This window comes from Myodes glareolus, chromosome 22 (assembly GCF_982192425.1).
Source record: "Myodes glareolus chromosome 22, mMyoGla1.1, whole genome shotgun sequence".
In the NCBI taxonomy this organism is placed as follows: Eukaryota; Metazoa; Chordata; class Mammalia; order Rodentia; family Cricetidae; genus Myodes; species Myodes glareolus.
This window is the reverse complement of record NC_142047.1, coordinates 20,766,215-20,793,782: the sequence shown is the minus strand read 5'-3', so window position 1 is coordinate 20,793,782 and position 27,568 is coordinate 20,766,215. Positions and strand designations below refer to the sequence as shown.

The window sequence follows — 27,568 nt, the reverse complement described above, 5'->3', positions numbered from 1 at the left end:
TGATGAAAAGTAAATGCGAACCAAGTCGCGCACTGCGTCATTGGAAAAGAATCACCGAGTCTAATGGCGGGGAGTTAATTAATGCTTCCCTCCCCCGGAGCGGGCTGACCCTGATCCTTAGGCACCCGAGTCAATAAACAATTGTTGTACACAGGCCATCCATTAGGAGGTGAGGCAGGAACGTTTTTAAGCAAATCTGAAATGGCCAGGGGTGACCTAATCCCGCAGCAGTAATAGCAGTATGAAGCCATCATTTTTCAGGCCATCTCATTTAGAAGAAGTTCCAGGCCATCTGCTGAGAAGGAAAAAAAAAAGTCGTGAAGAGCCACTGGGAGAAACATATGCTGGTGGCGTTCTCTTCTAAGCTGTAAGTAGCGGCACTCCCTTCCTTGGTGGCTATTGACTATCGGCTGGGGTGTCGTCGGTGATAGTAACTGACACGCACTGAGTGATTACTGAGGTACGGCGGGACTCGCTGACAGCGCCTGACTGCAGGGTGTGGGGCACGGCCAAGTGCTAGCCACATCTCCATCTTCCCCTGCTGGGTCAATGAAGATTGGATTTCAGAGAGGTAAGCCATCTGCTTGAGTCACAAAGCAAGGGCTTGGACGTTAGGTGACTGGGTTCATAGTAGCTGGTACTTCCTGAAGACCTGTGCGTGCCAGGCACCGACGGCAGCACTTTACAGGCATGTGAATTTGCACGCCCTTCATGACCTGCTCGGGCAATAGAGACGTTACTCCACCTTCCATTCTGTAGACAGGAAAAGTGTGGAAGGGGCGTGTAGCCTTAGGACACATATACGCAACTAATACAGACCCAGAAAGTCTGTACCCAGAGGCCTCTACTGCCACTCAGGACTTAGGTTTGGGGAAATCAGATGTCAACAAAATAGACGGGCAGGTGTGCAAAGGAAACCTAGCTTCCAGTGTCGGAAGATGAAGGCTAGATATCAGAAAGAACCCGCACTGGCAAGGCTCTAAGGGGAAAGCGAGCATACGGTACAGAAAGAAGGAGTCAGACTGGGGGATTACGGATGTCGCTGCTTGCGGCTAGACTGCAGCAAGGGGTCTTGGGAAGACATTCTGTTGGTTGCTGCACACACAACAGCCCCTTTCCTGGCGCCACCAGCATGTTCTGGAGTCTATCCAAATCTATCGCGGTGTCTCAGGGCTGCGAGAGTACTCCTTTTGCTGGCAACCACTGAGGACAGCCTCCCAAACACAGTAGCTGCCCTGGGTGCCCTTGTCCCCTTTCAGAAGCCTTTATAGCAGTCCTGTCCTGGAGCTGCTGACTCTCGGCGGCTCTCCCAGCAGTCTCGGCGGCAGTCATTACAGCCCGCCTGCGCCTTCCTCCCTCTTTATGGTTGTCAAATTGATTTCAGCACCTCGATACCTATGGCTCCCAATGAAACTTAATTAAAAATACCATTTAATCACAGAGTAACAAAGGCAAACTGGATAAATGGCATTACCACTTCAGCGCCTTTTAATCCGCGCCGCTTCGCTCCATCTGAACCTGTTTGGATGAGAATTGCCTTTTCAAACCGGAATCCCCTTGTCTTCCATGCACTCGCCTCTGACAGATCCCCAGAATAAACAGTATTTAGCGTGGCATGGATCCAAATGTATGCAATTTGCCCAGTGGTAAAATCAGCCTTAACTAGAGTAGGAAAAAAAAAAAAGGGCACGGGAAAATACCTTCCTTGGAAACGTATACAAAGCCTGCACCCCAGCATTAGGCTGGCTCATGCAATCTCATTTCTGGCACCCCTCCACTCACTCAGTGATGGATTTGGAAGCTTATTACTAAAATTGTGTCGCAAGCCATGCCATGACCCCGTTCTTTTCTGTCTAGAAAACTCTGTCAGGCAGGAGGCTGCTGGTAAGAACAGGAGTGGATGACTACTGTGGGTGCTGCTTAGTGTGGACGCTGCACGCTGGAGGTGGCTGCTTGCATCCTTCCCACCACATGGAATTCCTGGCTGCCAAGACACTCTACCTGGAACTGAGCCTGTTTGTCCCCGAGACCCTTGGGATCTAGGCATTAGTTAGAGAGATTGCTGAAAGCATAAAAGATCTCATCAAGTTGCCTCTACCTGTCCTGTGTAAAATCCTCCATGTTTCCCAGGGAACACTGCTTCTGTCTCTGCTCTAGTGGGATGGCAGGACTCTCCTGTCCTCTGCCTGGGCCACAAAAGCCCCTTTCCTTCCTTGAAGCCACCTCCAAGGGTCCCCAAGCCTCGTAGTCTTTGTGACTGCGATCCCTCTTCTGGAAAGGTCTTCCCTACTTCCCCTGGATAATCTACCCTTCTCTTCTGCTTTGGGTCACTAGTTCCCCTCCACGCCCCACCTAGGTGTTTCCCTTCCAAACACAAGCATCTAGAATGATCTTGTCACAGTATTGGTTTCTTGTCTGTCTCCCCGTGACAGTATAAATTCCTAAGTGAGTCACTCTGTACCTGGGCCTCCATGAGCCTTGTAGCCCCTGGAAGATGGAGATCGGTGGGAGGATCTGACCTAGGGCTCCATACACTGCTGGAGTCTGAAAAGAGGGAGGTCTGTCACCTTTCTCAAGTGAGCTGTAACCTGTCGGCCAGGAAAGGCTGGTAGGAAGGTAGGTAGAGCAACTGATGTGAAAACCACTTCCGTCCACCCAGCAAATTCCGCCCCCCCCCCACCCCCAAAAGGAGAAAAGCACAGACTCTTGGGTGTCTCGTCTTTTAATTCTTTATTGTGTAGGAAGGGATGCACACAGCACAGCGGCACGAGCAGACCAGGAGCACAGTTCAACAGGAGGAACACGGACTGAGCACTCGACACTAATGCTTTCTACCAAAGGGCGTTGGCAAGCAGGTTTGGAGAGCCGCTGGGGGCGCGTGCTTACAGAACGATGACAGGGAGTGGCAGGGTTGCAGCAGAGCATCGAGGTCACAGTCACTGCCAAGCCACGGCCATGCGAGGACGGAGACCCAGGATGGGTGCCCTGCCTTCTAGAGAGAATGCAGAAATTCTTACTCTATGTGGAATCTCCCAACTAATAACTTTGGCACCTAATGGAATAAAATAGAGAAAAAATACCACGGGGCCTAATGACCCACAGAGCTAGATGGCTGGGGATGGTGGTGGTGGGCCTGCCTGTGACATCTGAAGCCACCTACACCTTACTGAGATCATTTCATTTCAACTGTATCAGTACCCTGTGAGAATGGACCTCACTTCTCTACTGATGAGGAAGCTGGGACTCATAACAAAAGGGGGCAAATCAAGGCTTAAGAGACTTGGGTTTCCGTACCAGGGAATCCCAGCTGCTGGTGAAATGCAGCTCCGGTGAGTAACTCTGGGCGGGAAGGAACCTCGGATGGAATCGTGGTCATAGCAAAAATACTGCTGTTTATGGACCCCCTGTGTGCGTGGGGTCCCGACTCATACAAGAAAATCGGGCTGAGGAAAGGGGCTGTTGTCAACATATCTGGGGCCACCAGAAGGTCCCAGGCCAGCAGAAAGAGATGTGGGCCATGAGACACGGACAGCAAAGGGCTGTAGCGGGATAGGAGGATTGCTACTTCCAGGCCAGCTCACATAACATATCGGATGGCTAGCGGTATGCTAGAAATTGCCTCGGATCTGTAGCTCGTCAGGTCACCTAATCTTCAAGTTAGGAGTCGGTACTTGCAATCCCTCCCACTACACAGATAAGAAAACTGAGACGTGAGGACATGCAAAGGTCACAGTGGAGAATTTAATCCTGGCACTCTGAAATCTGAATTCAGGCTTGACCTCTCCCCAGAGTCTCTGAGGCTCTGGCATCACTGGGGTGGGGACCCACGCCACCTGTCGGTACCTATGAACAGGGGAGTTCTAAACGAAACGCTAGCTTCATGAAATAGTGTCTGTAGGGCTGTCCTCTGTCATTGGATCAGGGAAGCCCCGTAAAGACAGGATGTGGCTGCTTCCTTTGCTGCTCCTTCCTCTTCCTGTGTGTGAGCACAGGGCTCACAGCCGGGCCCTCACTGAGCTGAGTTACTGTTCCGTGACTGCTTTCCATTTCTGTCCTCCACGGTTACAGCAGCCATCACTGCTACAGATAGAAAACCATAAGAAGGAAATGCCTGTCGTAAACCTGAAACCCGGAAACACCCGGATGTGTTGTCTGAAACTGCAGTCATCGCACCCCAACAGGCATGTGACATGTGGCCAGGGCACGTGAAGAAGAGATTTGTAGCTACAACTGAGCTTAACTTTAGGTCTATGCAGCTACAGTGGGCTAGTAACCGCCATCGGCGGGTGGCTCAACTGCAGAAGCCAAGATGAGAAGCTGGGATGGCTGTCTCCGGCTCTGGGGTTGCATGCCTGGGTCTACTCTTTGTCTCTGAGGTGGCAAGCCCAAGAGGAAAGGAGACGATGCTTAGCTCATTCCTGTTGCTGCCTTGGGGGACAAAAGGGCTCCCAAGGGAGAAAAAAATGAGTGGGCAATATTCTGTGGTATGTGTGTGTTCTAGTTTAACACCAAATCAGACTAAAACACTGTGTGATTTTTTTTTTTCAACATTTCTGTATTTCTGGGCTTTATTTCCTAGCGGTTTTGAGTTGGAACCCAGGTCCTATAACCTACGGGTTGAGAGGCGGCTACACTACCCTTGTCCAGGGTTCGGGGAGGAAAGCCAAGGCTATCTTGTGCTTCCTCTAGGGTTTTGCTTCCAGAAGCTGGCTTCTGAGCTCTGAAACCACCTCTGTGAGGTCAAAGGGCAGAGGCATGGACGGGTCATCCTTCTCCCAATAAGGCCGGCAGTCTGGCTTCTGATTGGCTGGTAAGTTCCGGACGATTCGGGACTGGCACCTAGGAGAGGAAGAGCAGCAATTAGTCCACTGGAGGGAAAGCCCAGGAAGTCCCAGACTTCTGGGAAATGTGGCGAATAAAACTGGCAAATGTTCCGTCAGCAGTTGTTGAAGGTGATGGGGAAGGAGAAGTAGGAGGAGGCGCTCACACGGCAGAAAGCACACGTTTCTGAGGAAAACCTGTCCCGCTCAGCATTGGAGCTTCAGGTTTTTCCAATTCCCAGATCTGCATTATCTCCAGTGGTTTCGGAGAAGCCAATCACTAGGGAAATTGAGTTACTCTGCCTTTAAAATGGTGAATTATTTTTTCATTATCTCAACAGTTATTTAAAGTGTGTGATTAAGCCATTATCAGATTTAAATGTTTGTGGGATTTCGATGTATTACTAGATTACTGGGAAAGATTAAATTGAATTTACTGCATTAAAACGTCCAAGAATAGATTAAACAATATTACGGGCCAGGATTGACTTTGGAGATCCTGGAGATTTACAGGTGTCCCGGCTTGCTGGGCTCAGAAAGAAAAGGCACTCCAAGGGGAAAGAGGTTTATAAGGATATATGCAAATAGAGGTTAATAATCATTTCCGCTGATGAATAGGTGGGGAAACTTCCACCAAATTAAATTAAGAGGCTAGCAAGAGTTAGTCCCCAAGGAAAACACTTAAATCACCGTTTTTATTAAATGGATTATTCATCAATAGTAGAGAAATTAATTATCATATGCAGCTAAACTGTAGCCTGGCAGGAAAAAGTTGGAGTGCCATCCTCACATCTTGGAGGCACCACCCTCTCCGGGAGTCGAGCACATTTAAATTGTCTTGGCAAATGCTTTGGTTTCCGTTCTAGTTATCTGAAAAATGAGGGTCACAGGAAAAAGCATGGGTGTAATAAGTAATGAATGATTTCTTATAGGCAGAACACATGCGCCAAACCTGTGTTTGCAACAGCTGTGTAGGTGCCCCTACCTCTGCCCTCCCCGTCGCTGTCAGCCAAAGAGTGGCCACACCCACTCCAAGTCACAGGACTGGGTAAGACCCTCATGGGAAGACATTTCTTCTCTGGGGGATTATTAATGGGGAGGGGATTCCCAGGGGAAAGCATACTTCAACTTTACACCTATTTTCGCATGTGGTTAATTGCTATACCGGCATCCTATGCACTCAATCCGTCGTACATTACACGTAACATTCCAATATATCTTCTGCTCTCTGCATCAGACCCTGATAATAGCGTCTGTTAACACGTACTAAGTACTATTATGTAGCACATCACTTCATAAATAATAAGATTAGCTGACCTCGGGGCCCCAAGAAGAGTAATGTGTTTAAATGTTCTCATTATTTATTTAAAACAAGAATTAAAGTAACAGAAGCAGCCCCTGACAATCCTCTTAGCATAAATATTCAACTGTTTGTGCTGATAAGCACGCGCGGCATGGAGGGGCAGAGGGCGCGCTCGGCAGCCTACTTCATAATAGGTGCTGGGGCCCACGCTGCTTGCTGTCGCCCTTCTCGGGGTGCATCTCTGCAGTTCCTGTGACGGTCTCTAAATCACTTGAAAGAGGCGAGGGGGGAATTAATATTCCAGGGAAGCTGCGACTAATTACAAAAGGACCCGGGAAAGCTTTTTAAATTGTGCTGTCTCTCGACCCCAGAATCGCAGAGCAATGCTCAATTTACTGGGTAGGGAAAGTTATTCCAAATTGAACATTTCAATCTCACAGTGGATAAATTATCCGTGCACATATTATCCTGCTTGGCAGATTAAAGGGCCATGATAAGTGTTGATCCACCTAGAATATCATAAGGTTTGTAAAAAGTCAATAGAGATGCTTTCTCGGCTGTCAGATGGCTTTGCCTCCTCACTTTGAAAAAGTACTAAAAATATTCAGACCCATGGCAGAGCTGTGAGCACTGCTGGCCTGCTTCTGGGCAAGCTGCTTCCCAGCTTGCTGCCACTGTTCTTACCAAGGATGGCTGTTGAGGGCTCTACCTGGCTTCATAAAGACTCCTGGCAGGCTTGGAGATTTTGTGTGTGTGTGTATGTGTGTGTGTGTGTGTGCGCGCGCGCGCGCGCGCGTGTGTGCGTGTGTGTTGAATTTCTCAGGGGCCCACTTCAGCTATAATTAAGATTGCTGTAAAATTCTCTCAATGGCCAGTACTCCTTGCTAATCTCCAAATGCCAGTGAGAGGGATAAGCAGGGGTTCATGTTTGAGAAGGGACTCCTGCCCTCTCCAGCTACGCAGTCTGATTCGGTGTTACACCAAACTGTAGAAGGGGACAAGAAGGGACTGAGAAAGACCTGGAGGCCTGAGCCCTTTCAGCTGTTATTTTTATGTTGTGCTCAAATCACCCCTGTCTGCTGGGGTCTCAGTGTCCTTAGACAGCAGCATCGAGGGTCATGGTGTGTTCTCTGGAGATGCGGAGGGACCCATCATTTGGGAAGTTCTTTATCGTATGGAGCTGTGGGTTCTTGTCTATGTAATGGTGATGATGGGAATGAGAATAATGACAGTGGTCCAGCAGTTCCTGCGATCTATGCCATGTTTTCAGTTACTCAGTCAACCAATGGAAAATTCTAGAAGTAATTTGTAAGTTTTAAATTGTGCACGAGTCTGAGCAGGGTGATAGGATCCTGTGTCCCACCTGGGATGTGAGTCACCTTGTCTCACATAACCTTTTAAGTGCATTATATAAGCTGCTTGGTTCACGTCACCAGGACCCAGAGTCACAGAGAGCAGACAATGCTCCTGACACCATGTCATATGGTCAGCAGTGGCCTGAGGCTGCATCAAAGCACCCATGTCATTGTCACCCATCTCAGCTCACTTCCTCCTTGTAGGCACCTCACAGCACTGCCCTCGGGGTGAGTGGAGCACGCGGTACTTTGGGAAGAACTAAAAGCATCTAATTCTATTGCAGCACACTGTTAAAATGGTTCTGTTTTACTAGTTACTGGTGCCCATCTTTTTCTGTGCCTATCTTTAAATTAAACTTTATCTAGGCATGTATGCCCAGGAAAACTTATTATTATTATTATCAACCATTATTTCAAGCTTGCCTGAGGAATCAGAGGAAATATTCCCTACGAGCAAGCTGGTGTGTGTGTGTGTGTGCATATATGTGTTTTGCAGTAGTAACACTCTGACTTATGTGTCTGCTGTGATTAAGTGAATGAACAGAGATAGTGTTTGGAATACTGCCCAGCACACAGCTCAGTAACTATTAAATATCACCACTATCATTACTTTCACCATGAGTGCCAGTGACAGACGAGAGATGCCGCCAGAGCCCTAGCTCTAGTCCTCCGCAGAGTGGCTCTCTCCTCCTTCCAAAGTCCCTTGGTACGGGCCTCTGAACTGTTCTCTGGGGGGCAGCTCAGCGGCCCTAGCATAGTTTCTTTCTGCCTTGAATCACACAGCCTATGGCTGAATCATGTCACAGGCGACATCCTGAGGCATGAGGCTTACCCAGAGAAGCAACTTTCGGCAGCAGGCTACAGTGCATAGACTCAGTAGGACCAGCAGCTTCCAACCCACACTTAGGGAGGAGTGGCGGCAGCTTCATGTGAACCTGCCCCTTACTGGAAACCATGCTGGGTTGTTTCTTAGCATGCGCACCCTGAATCCTACAGTCCCCTGAACGAGAGAGGGGCCCTGAGTGTCCTAAGATGTGTCTTAGCAGTGCCACGCGTGGCGGTGCGATTGGCCCAGCCTACTCCTTGTCATAGGGAATAGCTCGAGGGGCACAGGACACAATCTGGAGAAAACAGAGTCAACCTGAGATGGGAGGCAGGAGCTGAGGGACAATACTTTCTTCTCTCCGGATCTGTGCAACCCTGACCTTTCATGGTTGTTCCGCTTCCCTGCCACCAGAGGCAGGATTCTAAACTCTCCATCAGACGGAGAAGGCTCACCGGAGCTAGGTCTCTGTAGGCTGCATCCTCTCAAGCTTTATTGTCTGAGGTAGGTTCTTCTGTGACTTGCAACCCAAAGAGCCTGATGACGCCTGTCACTCTTCCCACCTCAGCTACTTCCCACATTTCACAGGATCCACTGTCATGGTCTCACCGTGCGCCCATGTTACTGCTGGTACTGCCGTGTGCACACAGACTATCTGGGCTTGAACTTATGGACTTGAGGGCTTTTGCTAGGAAATAAGCCTGTTTTCACAGCCAGAACCTGACGATCTTTTCAGAACACCTAAGATCCTACCTAACTTAGTGTTCTTCCCTGCTCTTACCGTCCCTAGCTCTACCCAACTTAGTGTCCTTCTCAGCTCTTGCTGTCCTTAGCCACCCGGTATGAAGGTCACAGCTTCCTCTCCCAACATTCATTCTCATCTCCTAAGGGGAAACCTCTATTTTTGGATGCTTCTGGAGTTAGCAAGTAAACCTAGATTTACTTAGAAAACCCTGCCCCTCTCTTGAAACACTTAAAAGGGAGCCAAACAAAACTGAACAGAACAAACCCAAACCAAACCAAACCAAACCAAAAGCTAGAAGCCCTTCATCCCTCTCGTTCCCATTCACCTGGCTTCCATTCCAATGGTGCAATGGACCATCCTCCAAGGTCTTTGCTGCTGAGGAAAGGTTCTCTCTGAATGACCTAGTGAGAGCATAGGGAGCCGGCTGGCCCAGAGGTCCTGCAGCCTCCACCCTGAGGTGTAAGTCATTGATTTCCCCCAGGGCTTCCCTTACATCTGGGTGATCAAGATGGTAGCTACATTAGTGAACATTGGCCGCCATGCTAAAATTAACCACTTTAGCTAAAGTGTGTGTTAATTATGGGTATGCAAGCAGTCAATAAAGGTTAATGCAAAAGTCAAAGGATAAATTTCTTCCCTTATCGCGTCACTTCACAGACTAAATGACTAACATTATACTTTGTGTTTTTAATCAATAGGTTTTACAGTAATGTGCTGGCCATTGATTTTAAGAAAACACATATGGTTCTTCCTTGTCCCTAAATTTTGCAACAAATAAAGAAGGACAGGTAACACTCCCCGGACAATGACAAAGTTTCAGGACAAATGGTTTCTGCTAAGAGAATCATGAGGACGGACAAACTAAACACACACACACACACACACACACACACACACACACACTTCAGAGAGTCATCAAGCGCAGGACAAGAAGAGACAAGAGAAATGAACTGTGAGTTCTTTACTGGGGAAGAGAAAGCAGACTGAGGAAAATAACCACAATCTTTTTTATTTAAAAGTCCAACACCCAGGTGTGCTTCCCATGACCCCTTCAGGAAGCTGGGGGAGGTGGTCGGGGCTGACATCTAGATTCCTATTTGAATGAGGCCTGCCTTATCCCAGGTTAATACAGGGTGGGCCCAGATCCTGCGCAGAAGCTGGCTGCCCTTTGCATTACATCCTAGCTCTACCATGGATTTCCATTTGGATCAAAATGGGTCCTGTCCATCAACTACTCAGTTATTCTTACCAAACTGACGTATTTGGGAGATTTCACAACACTTGTGGGGTGTGGGGTGGGGGGGGCACAAACATTTTTTCCCCTTATTTCTAGGACTCTTGCTATAGCAAATGACTGAACAATCTTCCTTTTCTTCCTTTTCAGCCTCAGGCTTTGAAGTTCTTACAGGCATTATCTGCAAAAATAAATGGGATCTGTTTATCCTTCTTCAAGTGCGCAAGCCCTCTCTCATTATAGCCTTCGGGTGACCTTGAGAAAAATATCTCAAGCTCTCAGGTTTCTCAGCTGTTACATGAAGTGCACGGTCCTCTGCTCTGCTGGGCTACGTGGAGATGAGATCAAGTCATGCATATGAGGCCCTCCGAAGTGGGCAAAGTACACATACATGCAATCGTGCCAAAACACCCACCTCCTACAGGGCATGCATCCTAGTTTTAAAAATGAAGCTGATAATGCAATGTTATCCAGGAAGGCTCTTAGAACTTGGGAATAAAAAAGTAGTAATTGGTGCTTCTAAAAGCAAGACTAGTTTAAACTAGAAACATCATCAGAAAATCTCTAATGACTAATGAAGTGTGTTTTCCAAGTTTAAACTAGTAACATCATCAGAAAATCTCTAATGACTAATGAAGTGTGTTTTCCAAGTGAGAAATTTCCCCTGGGATTTTTACCTACAGTAAGAGGAGGGTCTAACTAAAGTTAGTTGGGAGACTGTGTTAGGATTTCACTCACAGCCTAATACATTCTCTCAAACAATATATACCAGTCTCAAGGCTTATGAGGCCTTGAGGAAAAAACGCTGGGGAGATCCATGCTAACCCACAAAGCCAGAGAGCCTGGAGCAGCCCAGAAGAGCAGGAAATAATGACTGAAATGGTTTCCTAAGGCCTGAGGCTTTCAAGGAATTGGAGATCAATGTGGCTACCCAAAATACCTGCCCCACTCAGCCTCTCTGGACAACGAGATGGCACATCTGCCACACAGAGTGATGCAGCGTTTTTTATCTAGCATGGCTGCCCAGTCCTTGCCTCCCGCACAATTTAAGAAGTTTATCCATGTTGTTTGCCTTAAACCCACTATTTAAAACCTAACCTCAGGCCATTTCGTTGTACTGTTTCTCACAGCTTCACTGGGCTTTGTTTCAATTTATTTCAGTGTGAGAAGGTATGCAAAAAGGGAGATAACAATCTCAGTCTTAGGCTGGTATGGTGGTGGATCGCCTAGGATTTCAGTACGGAGGAGAAAAAGCAGGAGGATTGTGAGTTCAAAGCCAGTCTGAGTTACTGGGACTCTCTTTTTCTTCCCCCCTCCACATATATATACATACACACACATATATACTCACACATATACAAACACACGCATACATGCCTTGCACTCCAGCCCCTCTTTGTGGATTTCTGTTACCGCTATTATAACATTTTGGAAAATGGTACCAGTGAGGAGCCGCCTTATCTTCCAGTCACCAGGATGATCTACTTTGCAAAGGTGATCTCATAAATGAGCTGTCCAACTTTGGAGAACTCAGTTTATCTACTGCAGAAGCAGTTTCTAACTGGATTTCATCGAGGGGCACCTCCATGCTCCCTGTGAAAGGCCCTTCTCCTCCTGCCTCCATGTCACATTGGTGCTCTCAGCTTGGTCAAGTCAATGCGCACCAAAGGGAGCCCATAGGCTATCTTTCTTTCTTCCAGCTCACATACCTTCCTGGTAGACAGCATCTTTCAAATACTGACCCTTGAATCCGGGTTTAAACCATAGTTGTATATAGATCTATCTTTGTGCCTCACACCGTGGGAAGAAAGAATCTAATAAACAAAAGGTTGTATGAACTCTTTCAAAAGGTTCTAAATATCAACTATACCCCAGACATTTTGAATACCAAGATGATGCCACCAAAGCCAACTAGTCATCACCCAAGAGATGGCAGGGTTACTCAGCACAGACAGCCTGCTGTCTGGATCTTGGTCAAATACTCTGAGCGGATAGAACGCTGACTGCACCATTCTGTTGGCTGGGCCACGGAAGCAGCTGGGAAGAGCCAGCTGCTGGGACTGGATTGTGTTCTCCACACCTCGAGACTAAAAGGCATTTCCTGTATAAGTAGCTTTTAGAGCTCCCAACTCTTTCCTTCAGAATGTAGATGACCCATAATTTGTCTGAAAAACAATATCATCCCTACGTCACTCAAAAACTACAAATGGCATGCTTTGGATATGAAGCATATACCCAAAGGTTTGTGTGTTGAAGGCTTGATTTCAGAGGTACAGTATTGGGGAAGTAAGTGATCGAATCATGAGGGTTCCGGTTCAATCGAGGAATTAATCTACAGGTGGATTCCCAATTGAATGGCTCACTGGAGGTATGCCATTGAAGGCTACATCTTATCCCTAGCCCCTTGCTCTGTTGCTCAGTTTCCTGTCTGTTATGAGGTGAGCAGTCTGTTATATCATGTTCCTGCTGCCATGATGCCTGCCTGCCTCACTACTGGCCTGATGAGCCAGGGTTAACCAACCCGAGGTAGAAACCTCTGAAACCATGAGCAAAATGATCTTCCCTACTGTAAATTGTTTATCAGAGAATGTGCATCTAGGTTTTTGTTTTATTTTTTAAAAGAGAAAGACAAATGAGGTTCCCAGCTTTGGAATTCTAAGAAGAGATTTCCTTTGCTAAGGGCTTCTGGTCTTCCAGGCTCTGGGAACTGGGGCAGAGGTTCTACCAGAGAGAGAATGGTGCTCATGGTGTGGCCAGGGCAGGAAGTAGAGAGACGCAGATGCAAGAGCTTCCTGCTGTGTTAACTCAGGGACACTTTCTAGGCACAATATAGGCATCTCTTCGCTTTTTGCTGGAGCCTAGGAGTGCCACACCCTCCTTCTATTGCTAGTGTGGACTGCCTCAGTCAGAGCTCTGTGCCCCCCTTCCCCCCACGGTGTCTAGGTGACTGTACTACAGATCCTCACAGCAACTCCCTTCTCCCGTGGCTCTGAAAATGGCCCTCTGGGATTTGTTGGGGACTCTGTCACCATGGGAGAAGTATATGAGTTATTCTAGATTATGCCACTGCTCCTTCAGTGACAACTTTTAGACCAAAGAAACAGCAAAAATGCTCCCGAAAACACAAAGGCTGCTGGTAATGCACACTGTGTGCAGACGCTCTACACATGTTCTATGTAATGCACACTGCGTGCAGACACTCTGCACATGTTCTATGTAATGCACACAGCGTGCAGACACTCTGCACATGTTCTATGTAATGCACACAGCATGCAGACACTCTGCACATGTTCTATGTAATGCACACAGCATGCAGACACTCTGCACATGTTCTATGTAATGCACACTGTGTGCAGAAACTCTGCACATGTTCTATGTAATGCACACAGCATGCAGACACTCTGCACATGTTCTATGTAATGCACACAGCATGCAGACACTCTGCACATGTTCTATGTAATGCACACAGTGTGCAGACACTCTGCACATGTTCTATGTAATGCACACAGCGTGCAGACACTCTGCACATGTTCTATGTAATGCACACAGCGTGCAGACACTCTGCACATGTTCTATGTAATGCACACAGCATGCAGACACTCTGCACATGTTCTATGTAATGCACACAGCGTGCAGACACTCTGCACATGTTCTATGTAATGCACACAGCATGCAGACACTCTGCACATGTTCTATGTAATGCACACAGCATGTAGACACTCTGCACACGTTCTATGTAATGCACACAGCAAGGAGACACTCTGCACACGTTCTATTTAAGCGCCCTGTCCCTAGAAGAACTGAACCAACCCAAGCTCTTAGGACCAAACACAGGGTAGAGTCTGGCTCTGTCTGACTCAGAACCTCGAGCTCTTTGTACTATTCAAAACAACAGAGAAAGAAAGAATCCCTTGAGGGGTGGGGGTTGACTAAAAAGAGTTTCCTGAGGGCATAAGCCCCAAATCAGACTCTCCAGGGGAGGGTTCTGAGAACCTTACTTTTATAAGTGACTTTTAGCAGCGGGCCATTCAGGACAAAGCTGCGCCATGTAAACTTGCCCAAAGGACCACAGCGATGTTGAGGCAGGGCTGTAGTGGGGACATAGGCTGCCTTTGTGACCATGCAGAACTAACGTTGAATTCATCTTTATTGCAGAGGAAACCAGAGAAAGCACGTAGGTACGCAATTGGGCCTGGAAAGCAGACGACTGGTGACCTTCCAGGGTTCAGAGCATCCAGCAGGTCTCCCAAGGTGTGCTGGCAGGCTCATGGAACCACTTAATACGTGAAGCTGCTTGGCCCACCTCTCGGGTGTAAATCCGGGAGGCAGAAGGTTGAGAATAATTTTATCCCAGGTTCATTTGTCGGCTGTCAGTTGCATAATGATGGTGATGAATGGGCTACCTTGACAGCAGAACATTTAGGAGCTGCTGACCTTTGGTCTCTGGTCACATGATAGGGTCACCTGAAACCTGCATGACTTCTACCTGCTCAAGGGTAACAATATAAAGGTCAAACGGGTTGGCCATTCTATGTATCAAGTCTGAGGCGACTTGTTTGGAAGCTTTAAGAGAGGCCGGGTTGGGTTCCCCGGCGTACAAAGCTATGGACGCACTGCAGAAATGTGCTTGACAAAAGATATACAATTTCAAAGGAGGCTAGAGTAGCTTGCCTTGCAAGGGAATAGAATGAACTCATTATTTTTAAAGGGCAACAATGAAAACAAACACTTTGGAAGAAAATATATTCTGCCAGTGACTCAGCCATTGGGAGGGAAAGCACACGGGCATATGACTTAATGAGTGTTATTAATGCCGTACCTGCGCCATGGCATAAGGTCCAATTGGATGCAATTACTGGAACAAAATCCCCACTGGGTATGATCAAGCCCTGCTTTCAGCCATAAAATACGGTCTCTCCACTGTCTCTGTCAGTACAGCACCCCACAAAGGGCTATGACTGACAAACGATAACCCTTTCAATTTCATGACTTCCCTGTTGCTTGAAACCTAAGTCAAGTTTGCATGGGATAGTCTCAAACTTCAGAAAGATTCTAGAATAACTTAGGACCAGAAATTCAAGCCAGTGTGGCTTTTAATAACATTTCAAAAAAAAAAACCATTTCTTTATGCAAATCTCAGTATTTGCAAATCTTTGGAAATCTTAAGATTGCTCAAATGTTTGGGAAAATTCCATTTACTCAGAATCAGATAACAGCTGTCACATGGGTAATAAACATAGTTAAAAAAATAAAAGCAAGAGAGCCAATGCCATTGATTTCCCAAACCTAGAAATTACATAACCTGGGCAAGAAGCAGATGTCACAGAAAAAAATCTGATTTATCCAGAGGGTCTGGGTCTTACAAAGGCTGTTTGCCCGCAGAGTCAAAGACAGACAGATACTGGAGTGTAATCCATTCATGCTCTGGAGAGATAAGCCAAGCCAAGGACAATGGCTTCCTGAATCCAAGGCCAGATGTTCTGGCTTAGGGATGAGCACTGGAGCTATAAAGCTGGGACAGAAATCTGAGTCTATGACCCCCATACGCTCACCTGTCAGTCTGTCTCCACAGCGCTGCTGGTTTTAGAAATACTTCTGAGTAGCCTGCTTAATGGGGTTTGGAGGCTGAGAAACACCCACTGAAGTCCATTTAAACCCCATTTGGAACTTGAAGCCCAAGAGTGTCTTAGAGGTCCACGGTACTTGCCATAGGGAGCTCTGGGTCATCGAACACCAGTGCTGAGCAACAGTCTACGTTCAGAACCCGGAGAAGACAGGGCGAAGAAGAGATGTCTGCTCACTAAGGGCACACCAGATTTCTGATGTAGGTTCATGCTTTGCACAGAATTAACAGGTAAGTAAAAGTTAAAAATTCTGCTGTGCGTGATGCTGAGTATCTGTCATCTCAGAACATGGGAGGAGAGGAGGAAGAAGTAAGAGTTTGAGGCTAGCCTGTGCTACAAAGTCAACATTCTCAGTTCCTGTATATTTGTCCCCAGTGCTCTGGTTTTCCATCGGTCTGCTTGTGCACTTGGCTCCACACACACTGGCTTGTTTTTCCTTTAGCAGGCCAAGAACGTGCGCAGGGGATTAGTGAGCTGTTCCGTCTACCCAGAATTCCCCTCTGTGCGGTCTATGGTGCTAACTTGCCCATTCGCCCTCCAAGATACTGCTTAGAGACTCTGAAGAAAGCTTCCTGGCAGTTTTACTCACTGTTCTATTCTCTGGACCTAGATAGAGTATACTCTGACACACACTAATGACTGAAAACACTTCTGCCTGCACTGCTTAGATGAAATCAGTCTCCCTACTGTATAACCCTAACAACAGCAATGGAGAGTACCTGGCGCACCCAACAGGATGATAATAATAATGTCATTACTACCTGTGGACAAGGATACTGTGATGGGGAGGACATGGGTCTGAGAATCTAGGACTCTGTTCTGCCACTAGGTTACCCTGTGACCTCAGTTAAAACCTGATTCTGGCCACCCTGGCTCATCTGGATGAGGGGTTGGATAAGACAACCCTCAAGAACCTCCCTGACACTGAGCAAAGATCCACACACACTACCACACACGCTTCTTACCACTAAGGTAGGACACAGAGGTCTTATCTCATCCTTGGAGACAAGGCCAGTGTGTCACACAAACCAGAACTTAGGTCACTGTTTCACCCAGGATTTTCCTTTCTTGGTAATACCAGAAGGACCACCAGATACTGACACTGTGACCCAAAAGCTGTGTTTGCAGGCAGGTTCTGGTTCCCTCGGACATAACATACGTGCGGGGCACTTCCCTGTACCACTAGCCAGAGTCTACAGGCTCTAAGCTATCATTTCATTTGCAGGCTGCAGAGAATTACTCCTTTGCAGGGGCCTTTGGGGTTGCCAGTGTGGCTTTTAGGAAGAAGAGAAGCCCAAAGCAAAGCAGGATTGAACTCAGCATTCCTTCATGGCCTCTGCATCCATGCCCACCCTCAATGGTGGAGAGTGGCAGGGAAGTGTAAGCCCAAGTTGGTTTTGGCCAGGATGTTTTACCACAGCAGTAGAAACATCTAGAACAAGCAGTAAACTAGACAGGGGTGCAAGTTTTGTAGAACCTTCCTTCGGCTGCTAGTAAGAAGGTCTAGGAGCTGAGGTGGTTAAAGGGGACGGATGCTCATCTTTGCTTCACATTCAAGAAGCCCAGGGGTGCAGGTCCCACTGCTCCTCCTGGGCTCCGCTCTGACATTCACAGATGGCTGTCTTTCTTGAGAGGGCACCTGTGGTCCAGTATGTTCTAGCCACCATACCAGAGTCCCAGGCAGCGAGGAGGAAGGGAGAGGGTGAAATATGCCCCTCTTCCTCTTTCTCGGGCCAGCCTATAAGAGATGCTAGTAAGAGGCTGCCTTGTCCCTTTCTTTCCCATCAAAACTGGGATTCTACATTATGGCAGAAGGAATGAGTGAAAGAGGAGGAGAAATCAGTACATTTCGGCTCTAGTCTGTCAAACGCTCCGTGGCAAGCAAAGAGCAGACGGGAACATGGGGGAGGCATTGGCAGGGTGGCTCTGGCCAGTGTTTATCTGGGGAAGAGAAGAGTGACGTCACCACGGCTGGAGAAGTGTGAGGAGGGGGCTGAAGATGGAGTCAGCGAACCCTGGGGTCTCGGGCCACTGTGGAGACTGGATTGTTCTAAGTGGGGGCTGAACTGCTGGAGAGCTTTGCATGGGAGGGCTTCATCCCAGGGCTTTGTAGAAAACCTCCATGAGAGGAGACGACTATGCTCGACCCCACACAGAATTGGTGAAACTCAGAGAGTGTCTTCCTGGAGTCTCACGGCTCCCAGCTGCTCTAGGGCTGAGAGAGAGGGGCGGGCTCAGAGCCTTATTGTGCCAACAGCGTTCATGAGTTGTCCCTTTGCACCAGAACGTAAGCGACAGGCCAAAGCCTGTGATCCTGAATCCACCCAAGGTGTCCCTGCACCAGGACTCAGCTCACATCTGGTTTGTGGTAGTGATGCTTTGATTTTCTTTGTTGTAGATTCAGGCTTAGAAAGAGGCCCAGCCTTGTATGTCTGAGCCAACTTCAGAATCAGAGCTAGGCTGGTTTGAAAATGACTTGGCTTGCAAGGTGATTTTTACAGAGAGAGATCAGACTGAATTCTAGGATCCCCATGTGCTTCTGGGAAACTGGGAAAGAAGTGTTCTCTGAACAGAGACCCCTAAAACCTTGGGGAGAAAGGAAACTACCAGAGAGATGGCCCTAGGTGGGTACTGGAGTCCTTAAGCCTTTGGCTAACTAGGCACATGGCCTGTTCTCTATCTTGGCCCCAGTAAGAGAAAGGCAGGGGATACAAGGCATTAGATATTTCTTCTAGTCTCTGGCGACGGTTCTTCTGGGCCCTGGGAGCTTAGGCTGTGGTTCTGTCACTATGGGGGTAATTCTCCTAGGACCAGCATTTGCTTGCTTGTGAGGTGACCTTGAGAAGGACACTTAACAGCCATCATCTCATCTGTCAAACGGAGACAGCACGGAGACCTGGAGTCACAACTGGTAAACACTGAAGGCTTGACCAGTATTGGCCACCTCATCTCATAGCCCCTGGCTCCGGGAAGAAGGCTTTGTTCCCACACGACAAATGAGCAGGGCCATGTCCTTGCCATGATGTCTGGTAGTGATGAGGGGGGTGAGGTGGATGACAGGGGCTCTTTGCTTTGCAGACACCCAGAGGCCCTTACCGTGGAGCCCAGGCACTTTCTCATTTGCCCAAATCCAGAAGGTCACAGGGAATCAAAGGACGACATCTGCCGGAGCAGCGTGCCATTAGAGAGGAGTCGGGGGACGGGAGGCCCATTACAAGTCACCTCCCAGCTTCTGCAAATGGGCGATTAACGGGGAAGCTCTGCTTCTTCCCAAGCAGAGCAGGTGATGGGGGCAGCTGGGAATGGCCAGGGCTGGGCGGGGAGGCGGGCCGGCACAGTGAGGCCTGATTAGCCGCTGTGACCTCCTGCCCTGAGCCGGGCCTGTTGGGGAGCCAGGCTTCTCTGCAGACTGCTAAGTTGCAATTTATTCTTTTTGGAAGACCGCTCTGCAGTTGAGAGCACCTGGGAGTTGGCCCAGCGGGCCTCGCCGAGGCCCATTATGCAGCCTCTGCTGGCTCGCTGATTTCAGTTGCTCGTTCTATGTGCCGACTGCCTCAAAGATGCCTCGTGCCTAGGGGTGCCTGTCAGGAAGTTCCAAGGCCAGGCTTTGGACATGCCACCAGCAAGTGGTCTTCATGTGACGCATACATGAAGAGAAGCCAGGAAGGCAGTCCTTCCAAAACGGCCGTGGCTCTGGCCTTCAAGCGATGCCGCAAACTGTACTGTAGGTCCACTTTTTTTTTTTTTATTTCCCCAACTGTGTGGAGAAAAAAGAATGGTATTTTTAAATGCAATGGCTAGATTGGAGACAGGAGCGGGTCATATTGCTTCCTGGGTGAGGAAGACATGCAAGTCCTCTCCAGGGTGGGAAAAGAAGGTGACTGGTCAATGGTGCCGAGCCCTGGCCACATGACCGGCCTTTCCGGAGAGATTTGTTCGGAAGAGCAGCAGATACACACTGCGCAGGATCTAATTGGTTCTAAGTTGGTCTCCTGGAAGTGTCTGGGAACTATGGTCACTAGCTCTTTTAAAATGATTTATAAAGTTCGTTTCTAGGAGAGAGGTCTTTGGGCAGCAGACCTGTGAATTATTTTTCCATTGTGGGTAGAGTAAGGACGAAGATCAGCTCTGGGGCAAAGAGGGATCCCACGTTCTCCTTGGAAAGGAGGGACTCCTCATTTTTCAGTGTGGGGATTTCTGACAGCGATGCCTATGCCTCCCAACTTCAAATTTGACAGAATCTCTGTCCTTAGGGGCTAATCTCATCTGCTACTCCCTTGGCTTAAAGCGATACTAACAGACTGGCTGGTGACAAAGTCGGAGACCAGCATTCCCTGGCCCTCCCTGTTCTGTGACGTCTTCTGAGCGTCTCTCTGTGCCAGGGGCTGTGTCAGTGGCTCCCACTGATTCTGGTACAGTTAGCATTCCAGCTTACAGATGGGAACACCGAGTGGGCATGCAGCTTGCCGAAGCCACCAGAGCCCTCCAGTGTTACTGAGTCACCCCGAAGTTCTAAATCTAATGACACAGAAGACAGTGCAGAAGACCACACTGTCCCTCTCTGGCCCATCTGTTTCCCACGGTGACCACCTTCTGTACCTCTTATACGCGGGGACTGCTGTTTCCTGATCGATCAACTGAGGGTTGGTGTACTACATTCTTAATACATAGGTCCCACATTCTTCTCTCTTATTCCATACACGTGTGGATGGTATCTGTGGTAACTAGTTCTTAAGAACCGGTGACAGGAGAGGGGACACTAATTCTCACAAACATGGTGATTTCTGCTTTTATATCCTTAGAAGCCCAGAGCTGCCTCTGAAGACTAGATACCCTGATAGAGAGACCATAGGGAGACGACCTTCCTGAAAAGCCAAGAAGGAAGCCGGGCAACCCCAGAGCCATGGCTGAAGCTGAGACCTGGTCCACTGTAGACCAGCAGCTACCGGAGTCCTGTGTGACCAGTCGAGACCTGGTCCACCGACAGAAGGCCAAAGTCTCAGGTAAGAAATAATGAACTGTGGCTCTCTGAAGTCATGGGGTTGAGGTGAGCGGTTACGGTGGGGAGCTGGTGGAGCGGTTCTTCAGTCATGGTGTGTGCTGTCTTTGTAACTTCAGATGACATGCTTACACTACTTCCCCTGAGCCTGTCTGGCCACTCTGCCGGTAGGGGGTGGGGTGGGAGGGGGGGAAGGAGACCCACGGAAGTCCTCCCCTCAGTTACTCCTCTCTGGAAATGTCCTCACAGTCTCACCCAGAGGAGGTCCCTTAGTTGAGTCCAGATCCCCTCAAGCCGACAATCAAGATTAACTTGATTAATTATATTAATTAAATTAATAAAAAGATCAATTATAGTTATCTGATGCACAAAAGCTTATAATTCTGGTGAAGTCCGATTCGTCTGTATTTTTTTCCTTCACTAAGTTTTTGTGGGTTTGTTTGTTTGGGACGTGTGCGCATGTGTGCATATGTGCCTTGCTACACAGCTCCTCGTGCTTCCCGTCCCGCGCCCGGGTTGTTCTCCTGGCACACTGCACCTGTCTCAAGCCAGTCACCGGCCTTCGCGAGAGCCAAAGCTCGGCTGCGCTGTACACCCAGGCTGGAGATGTTGCATAGAACTAGAAGTAAATGCTGTAAATGGTTTCTGATTCTAAAATCTTGGATTTGAACTGACTTGGGCTAGACGCTTTTATTCTCTAGTGCCGTAAATGCACAGGATGCCTGTGTGGATGCCTGTCTCTTCAACTAAGCCAGACGAGCGGGAGCATCTCAGGGCCTCTCCCACCACATCTAAGACTTCTGTCTAAGGAATGATATCTAAGACCTTGAACAAAAAGTTGTGCATGGGATTTCATTCTTAAAACTCCTGGCAAGAGGCTGCTGGAGGTTTAGTTATGGTGTGCCTAATCCTGATTGGCAAGCCATTCTTCCGACAGCCACTGTTACCTCTCTAAAATGTAGGTACTGGCGGATAAGGAGAGTGAGGACCCTGCGGCCTCAGAGGGAGCACTCCTGTGGTTAAAGGTAGTCCCAGTGGGCAGTCGCAGCTCAGGGGACACAGTCCAGTGCATGTAACTAGTTCATGAAACAAGGAAGTCTGTAATGATGAGGGACCTCTGACAGCACAACATTCTGTTTCCCATGCTGAGGACATTTAATTCACGGCCATGTTTGGAATACCTATTTATTTGTGGGTACTAGAATACAAAGTATCTCATGACCAGAGCTTAGTAAGAGAGTGCTCGTGTAGTATGGACAAGGTTCTGAGTTCAGTCTCCAAATATTCTAAGGAGAAATACTATTTTAAACTACAAGGGTAGTAAGACATCTTTGACACTGCCTCTGTACTGGTCGGCATGCCAGTTAGATAGTCTTACCAAATGGTCTCACCTCCAAACACATACTAATATTTTCCAGAATGGGAAAACAGAGAAACCAGTTTCCAGTGGTGAGAGAACAGGATTAATTGCAGGATACGCGCAGAATGGACACCCAGGAAAATGACAGAGACGGATGTGCTTTGCCATAGAAAGATTTCCAAATATAAGACAATTGTTAATTAAAAAATAAAAAACAATTTGGACATTGATTTCACCAGCAAAGAAACCACTTACATTTGCCTATGGGTCCACGTACATTTATAGACACACAGAGTAACATCTTACCTGGAGAGCTTACGTTTTTTACAAAGGGAATGTGTTTGTGCATTATACTTGAGTAACTGAAGACAGAGGGAGGTTCGCACAGCTGGAAGTAAACGGTTGTTCCTCAGCTGGGGCGGCTCAGAGGTGATCAAGGTCATGAAGCCTTCAGTCCCCATTCCCCCACTCTCAGACCCAATTCCTGGTCTGGATGGGTCAGCTATGCAAACCAGGTTTTTTGCATCGTATGGGAGGTTTACCCACACAGCATTCTTCGTTGGTTTAACAAAGACAGGCTCCTTGGAGGACTGGAGGGGAGATTTCCTCTACGAGTCCACCTCGTGTCTCTAAGCTTCTGTGGACGAGACCAAGGCTCGGCACGGGGAAAGCTAGGAAGGAGTAGAGAGCGAGGACCAGTTCCTAATCCTGAACACTGTGCCAAACTTCTCTCTCCTCTGCACGCCTGTTAAGGAAACTTGTCAAAACAAAGCTGGCAAGTGGGAACAGATGCTTTTTCTACCAAAAGCTCTGAGGAATGGCTTCAGACGGCCGTGTTTGTTTTCTGAGTTAACCACACCAACTGCCTCTCCTTGTCCTCCGCGAAGCCCCTGGCATGCTTTTGGGCCCCCCTGGGCACACATGCACAAACAGTGTCTGGCCATGGAGGCCCAAGTTCCCTCATGTCCAAAGGACAAGGGCAAGATCTGGGGCTCTCTTTCACACTCTGCCTACAGCACCCCACATAGCAAAGTGGGCACGTTCTTAGATGCCCCCCAAAGGCAAGTGGGCACGTTCTTAGATGCCCCCCCAAAGGCAAGTGGGCACATTCTTAGATGCCCCCCAGCTCTCTAAGCCGACTCTGCCTTGCCCTTTCCTAAGTGGCCTCCTCTAAGATGCCGAGGGGCTTGGGGCTACAAGCCTCACCCCTGCAGTTCACGACCCCTCCCCCAAGTCTTTGCTTTTAGGCACCTTGGTTGCTAAAGGCATTTAACTCTAATTCCATTTGACTTCAATTGTGTCCAAATTACTGTAAAAGGGAAGAAGACAACAAGCTGTAAATATGAAGAGAGACAGAAAATCATTGAGAATCCTGGCTTTATGAATATTTGATGAGGAGAGGTTAGATCCATAGCTGGTAAATTATAAGAAATTATGTCCATCATGTGACTCTGTCAGCAGAGGTTAATACAAATGGGTTGGGACTTAGTTGGGATGACAATGCAGATTAAAAAAGATTTGTCCTGTCTCCACTGTAACTCGTTTTTCTTCTACGATTGGTGGAATAGAGTTGGTCATTAGGACCGCGGCAACAAAGCACTTGCCTTGTTTTCTGAGTCCGTCACTACATTTTCACAATAAATTCTTCATCTCTGCTAATCGTGCCCTTAATGGTGTGGTTGCTGTGGGCAGGATCCAATGATTAACTCTTTTGATCCTTCAACGGCCCTGCCTTGGAGCTTGTTGATGAGACACACACAGGACGGCACGCCTGCATTTCTCTGCAGCTGGATGCATGGATCTGCTGGTTCATTTAGTGTAAGCAGAAAAAAAAATGGTTATTTTGCTCAAAAAACAACTCTAGCCAAGTGTGAAATGGTATATAATTGTGTTATAGGATCCGGCCTGGGTTAAAGGGCTTCTTGGAGCTTCCATTATGAACCTCATTTCTCAGGTATTTGTGATTTGTTTTCAGTTTTAAGAAATCTGAACTAGGTTTGCCGTGTTCTGCCTGGAGGATTATTGTTGTTGTTGTTATTTTGCAAGGGGGAATTAAAGTGGCCATCCTGGATCACCTGGACCAAGACAGAAAATGTACCTGATGTGCAGTGCAGTGAGCCAAGTGGCGGTGGGACACCCACAGCTGGCAGGTCAGGTGTCCCAGTGAGTATGCAAGGGCATCTCGGTGCCCTCAACAAGGCTGGGGAGCCTGGAGAAGGGGTGGTGGCGAGTAGGGCCAGTGAGGTACTCAGCCGGTAAAGTCGCTTGCCACCCAGCCTGTTGATCTAATTTCCATCCCTGGCCCCACAGAGTTGAAGGAGAGAACTGACCATCACACACGCTCACATCCTACCCTACCAAATAAATAAATAAATAAATGTCATAAACAAAATTTGAAAGATTTAAAGAGAAACACAAGCGGGTGCTTCTGTCTTCCTACATCACCTGCCACTGGCCACCAGTGCCTGCGTGCCACCGCCGAGTTCCTTACAGGAAACATCACGCTGGCCTGCGGCCAGCCTTTCTCTGCTCTCTACACACCATGAATTACACTCCCTTCACAAGAAGCGGCGATGGCCAAGCATGTATAAAGTCTGGGAACTGCTGAGGAGACAGGCAAATGTAATTTTTCCAGCAAGTGCAAGCAAATGAAGGAAAACCCCAGAGAAAGGAGGGTGAGAGCTCACGACAGAAAGGTGAATTAATAAAGTCTACGCATGCCAGCACACCCAGGATCCCCGGTACTTCTCCAGATCCAAACTGGAGCTGTGAACGGCGGCCAGCCTGGAGATCACTGCTGGGAAACGGGTTAGAGTGAAAGCGGGAGGAATAATTGGAGCTGCCATGCTGCAGCGGTCTGGGACAGAAGCATCACGCAGCAAGGACCACCTGAAGTTCTCCCCACAGGGAAGTGTGCCCTGCCTACCCTTTCAGCCACCGCAAAGTAGGATATTTAACACATCAGGGAGCCCACTGGATTACCAAATCGACTAATCAATAGCATTGACAATATTTCTGCCTAAAAGCATAGGGGAGCAGCAAGCAAGTCACTACGGCAGACCGGATATTTGCCAATACATTACCTTAGGCCTTTGACTTCTGCCACGGGCCCAGGGGGCACCTTACTTTTCTTCCCAAGGCTTGGGATTTTCTGCCTAAGTGATTTCTCCCTGCTTGAGTTGAGTCAACAGCATCTTTCCCCAAGAATTGGTACAGGGAACATACACAAATCACACAAGCCCAGTCTCCCAGGGCTCCGAAGCAGCATGTGGCCCACGCCATTACCCTGTCTCAGCAAACCCTGCCCCCACTCTGTAAATCTCGGCCGTGTGTATGTGTGTAGCATCACTACACTCAATGGGATACAAATGGCTTCTTCGTGTATCTGGATGGCTCCTGAGACTTGAGCCACCTGAAGAGTCTGTCCCCTTGGTGCGACCTACACCTGGTGGTTCTGAAAAGCCATTCTGGCCATTCTCTATTCACTGAATTTAATGCTCCAGAAAGCAACAAGGTTTTATCACTGAGAATGATGCTAACTCATAGAGACAAGGAGAATACACTGTCCATGTCCCTGGCTTTAAAGAACCTTTGGGGCCATGCAAAGGGCAACTCATCAGCTCCACACCACGTGTGCTCTCCAGAATCTGCCCACCTCTCCGGATTGCCTCTTTGGGCCCAGAAATCAGGACACAGATGAGCCCAAATGTCAGGATGAACCCCTTCTCTGTACGACATTGGTCACCAAAGATGAGAACAGATCTATGAGAACTCACTATAGATTGGTTACCTCATTTAATCTCACTCAACTGTCTGCATAATCACTCGAATTTAATGATGAAGAAGCTGATGCCCAGGGAAGTTAAGTAACACATCCGAAGGCACAGCACAAGGAAAGAATGGGACTAGAAGGCAGGCTGGCCAGTAGGGCCCAGACTCTTGGTGGCACTCAGTGATGAAAGCTGTTGCTTGCCAAATGCATCGCAGGCATGTGGACAGACCAAATGCCAACCCATGACCCTTCAGGAAGTGGGAAAGCAGGACGGCCGGGCTAATGACACACTGGAGGAGCAACTCCCATGGCCTTTGTTTCCTTCTCCCATGAGCTCCCCAAAGGGGCAGGTACAGGAGGAGAAATGGGAGAAGAGGCTTCGCATTTGGGATTGGATCTGCCGCAGGCCATATCTGCACCAGTCCTTGGGTTCTCGAACCGTGGCAGAGCCAAGATTTCTTGAACTGGCATATTATTGCAGTCTGCCTGGCTGTGCTGTAACTATTTCAAGGACTATTAAATTAAACCCTGGAGACAGTTTCCCTTAAGATAAAGAGCATGCTTTCTATTGTGTCATCAAAGGAGACCAGAAAACCTGAGGCTTTCAGCTTTAAAGACAACATAATGAGATCAGAGATTTCGCTCGCAAAGAAATTAACTTTCGGTTAATTAATGAAAGTAACCTTAAACAGCGGGCATGTTGCCAACAACCAGGACACTGTAATAAAAAGGGGGGAAGGGAGATAATGGGCTGCTTTCAAGGGGCTGGGGCTCAGCAGCCCAGAAAAGAAATCTGATGAGGATGCTGCTTGTAAATTTGATCTCAAATTCTTAAGATGAACAAATAACGGCCTTATCTGTAATAAAGTCGGCTACAAACGTTTTCTTTTCCCCCATAATTTTCTGTTCAATTTAGATAGAAGATTTAATTAGATGTTGGTGAAACACCAGTTATTTAATAAAACCCTTAATAAAAATCTAATCTATGGTACATAGAAAGCACTGTAACATAATCACAATTTAAAAATACATTTTAGGGTATTTACTTTTAACAATTAAGGAAATATATGCATGTGACACACTCTATTTCCCCATCGAGGCAAAAGCTAAGAAAGGCAAACCTAATGCTAATGAACAAGCTCCGCACTACAGGCCTTTTCCTCTTCCCAGGAAGTTTGGTTTTAAAGGATTTCTTACATTAATTGCAGCCCAAAGGGGGCCTTGAACCTGAGTGGGAGGAATCAAGACTGATCCAGACTGTCTCACGAAGCTTTCAATTTACAGTTTGGTTACTGGAGATTTCTAAAATTACCCAAGAAACAGCATGGCCTCTAACCCTGCTCCAGCTGCCACTGCATCATCACGGGCCACCAGCCAGCCCATCAGCCGACACAGGCCTTCAAAACTCCCATGATGATGATCATGTCATGGAGCACGGTGACCCAGACCACAGCACTGAGCAATACTGGGGACATTCTGAATATGGTCTCCGTTTCCCAAAACCTTACCCAGACTGAGAATCCTGGACACAAC

At 47.9% G+C, this 27,568-nt stretch overlaps 1 protein-coding gene across 2 annotated transcripts in view; it reads right to left on the bottom strand.

The window, feature by feature from the left end:
* Positions 1-2,713: 2,713 nt before the first annotated feature.
* Positions 2,714-27,568, bottom strand: part of Fto (FTO alpha-ketoglutarate dependent dioxygenase) — a 336,812-nt gene continuing 311,957 nt past the window's right edge. For both annotated transcript variants that reach the window (XM_048426787.3, XM_048426786.3), the window contains one exon: positions 2,714-4,839. In XM_048426787.3, the coding sequence (XP_048282744.1) occupies positions 4,765-4,839 (75 nt within the window). In that variant the 3' untranslated portion in view covers positions 2,714-4,764. The remainder of the gene's footprint in view (positions 4,840-27,568) is intronic.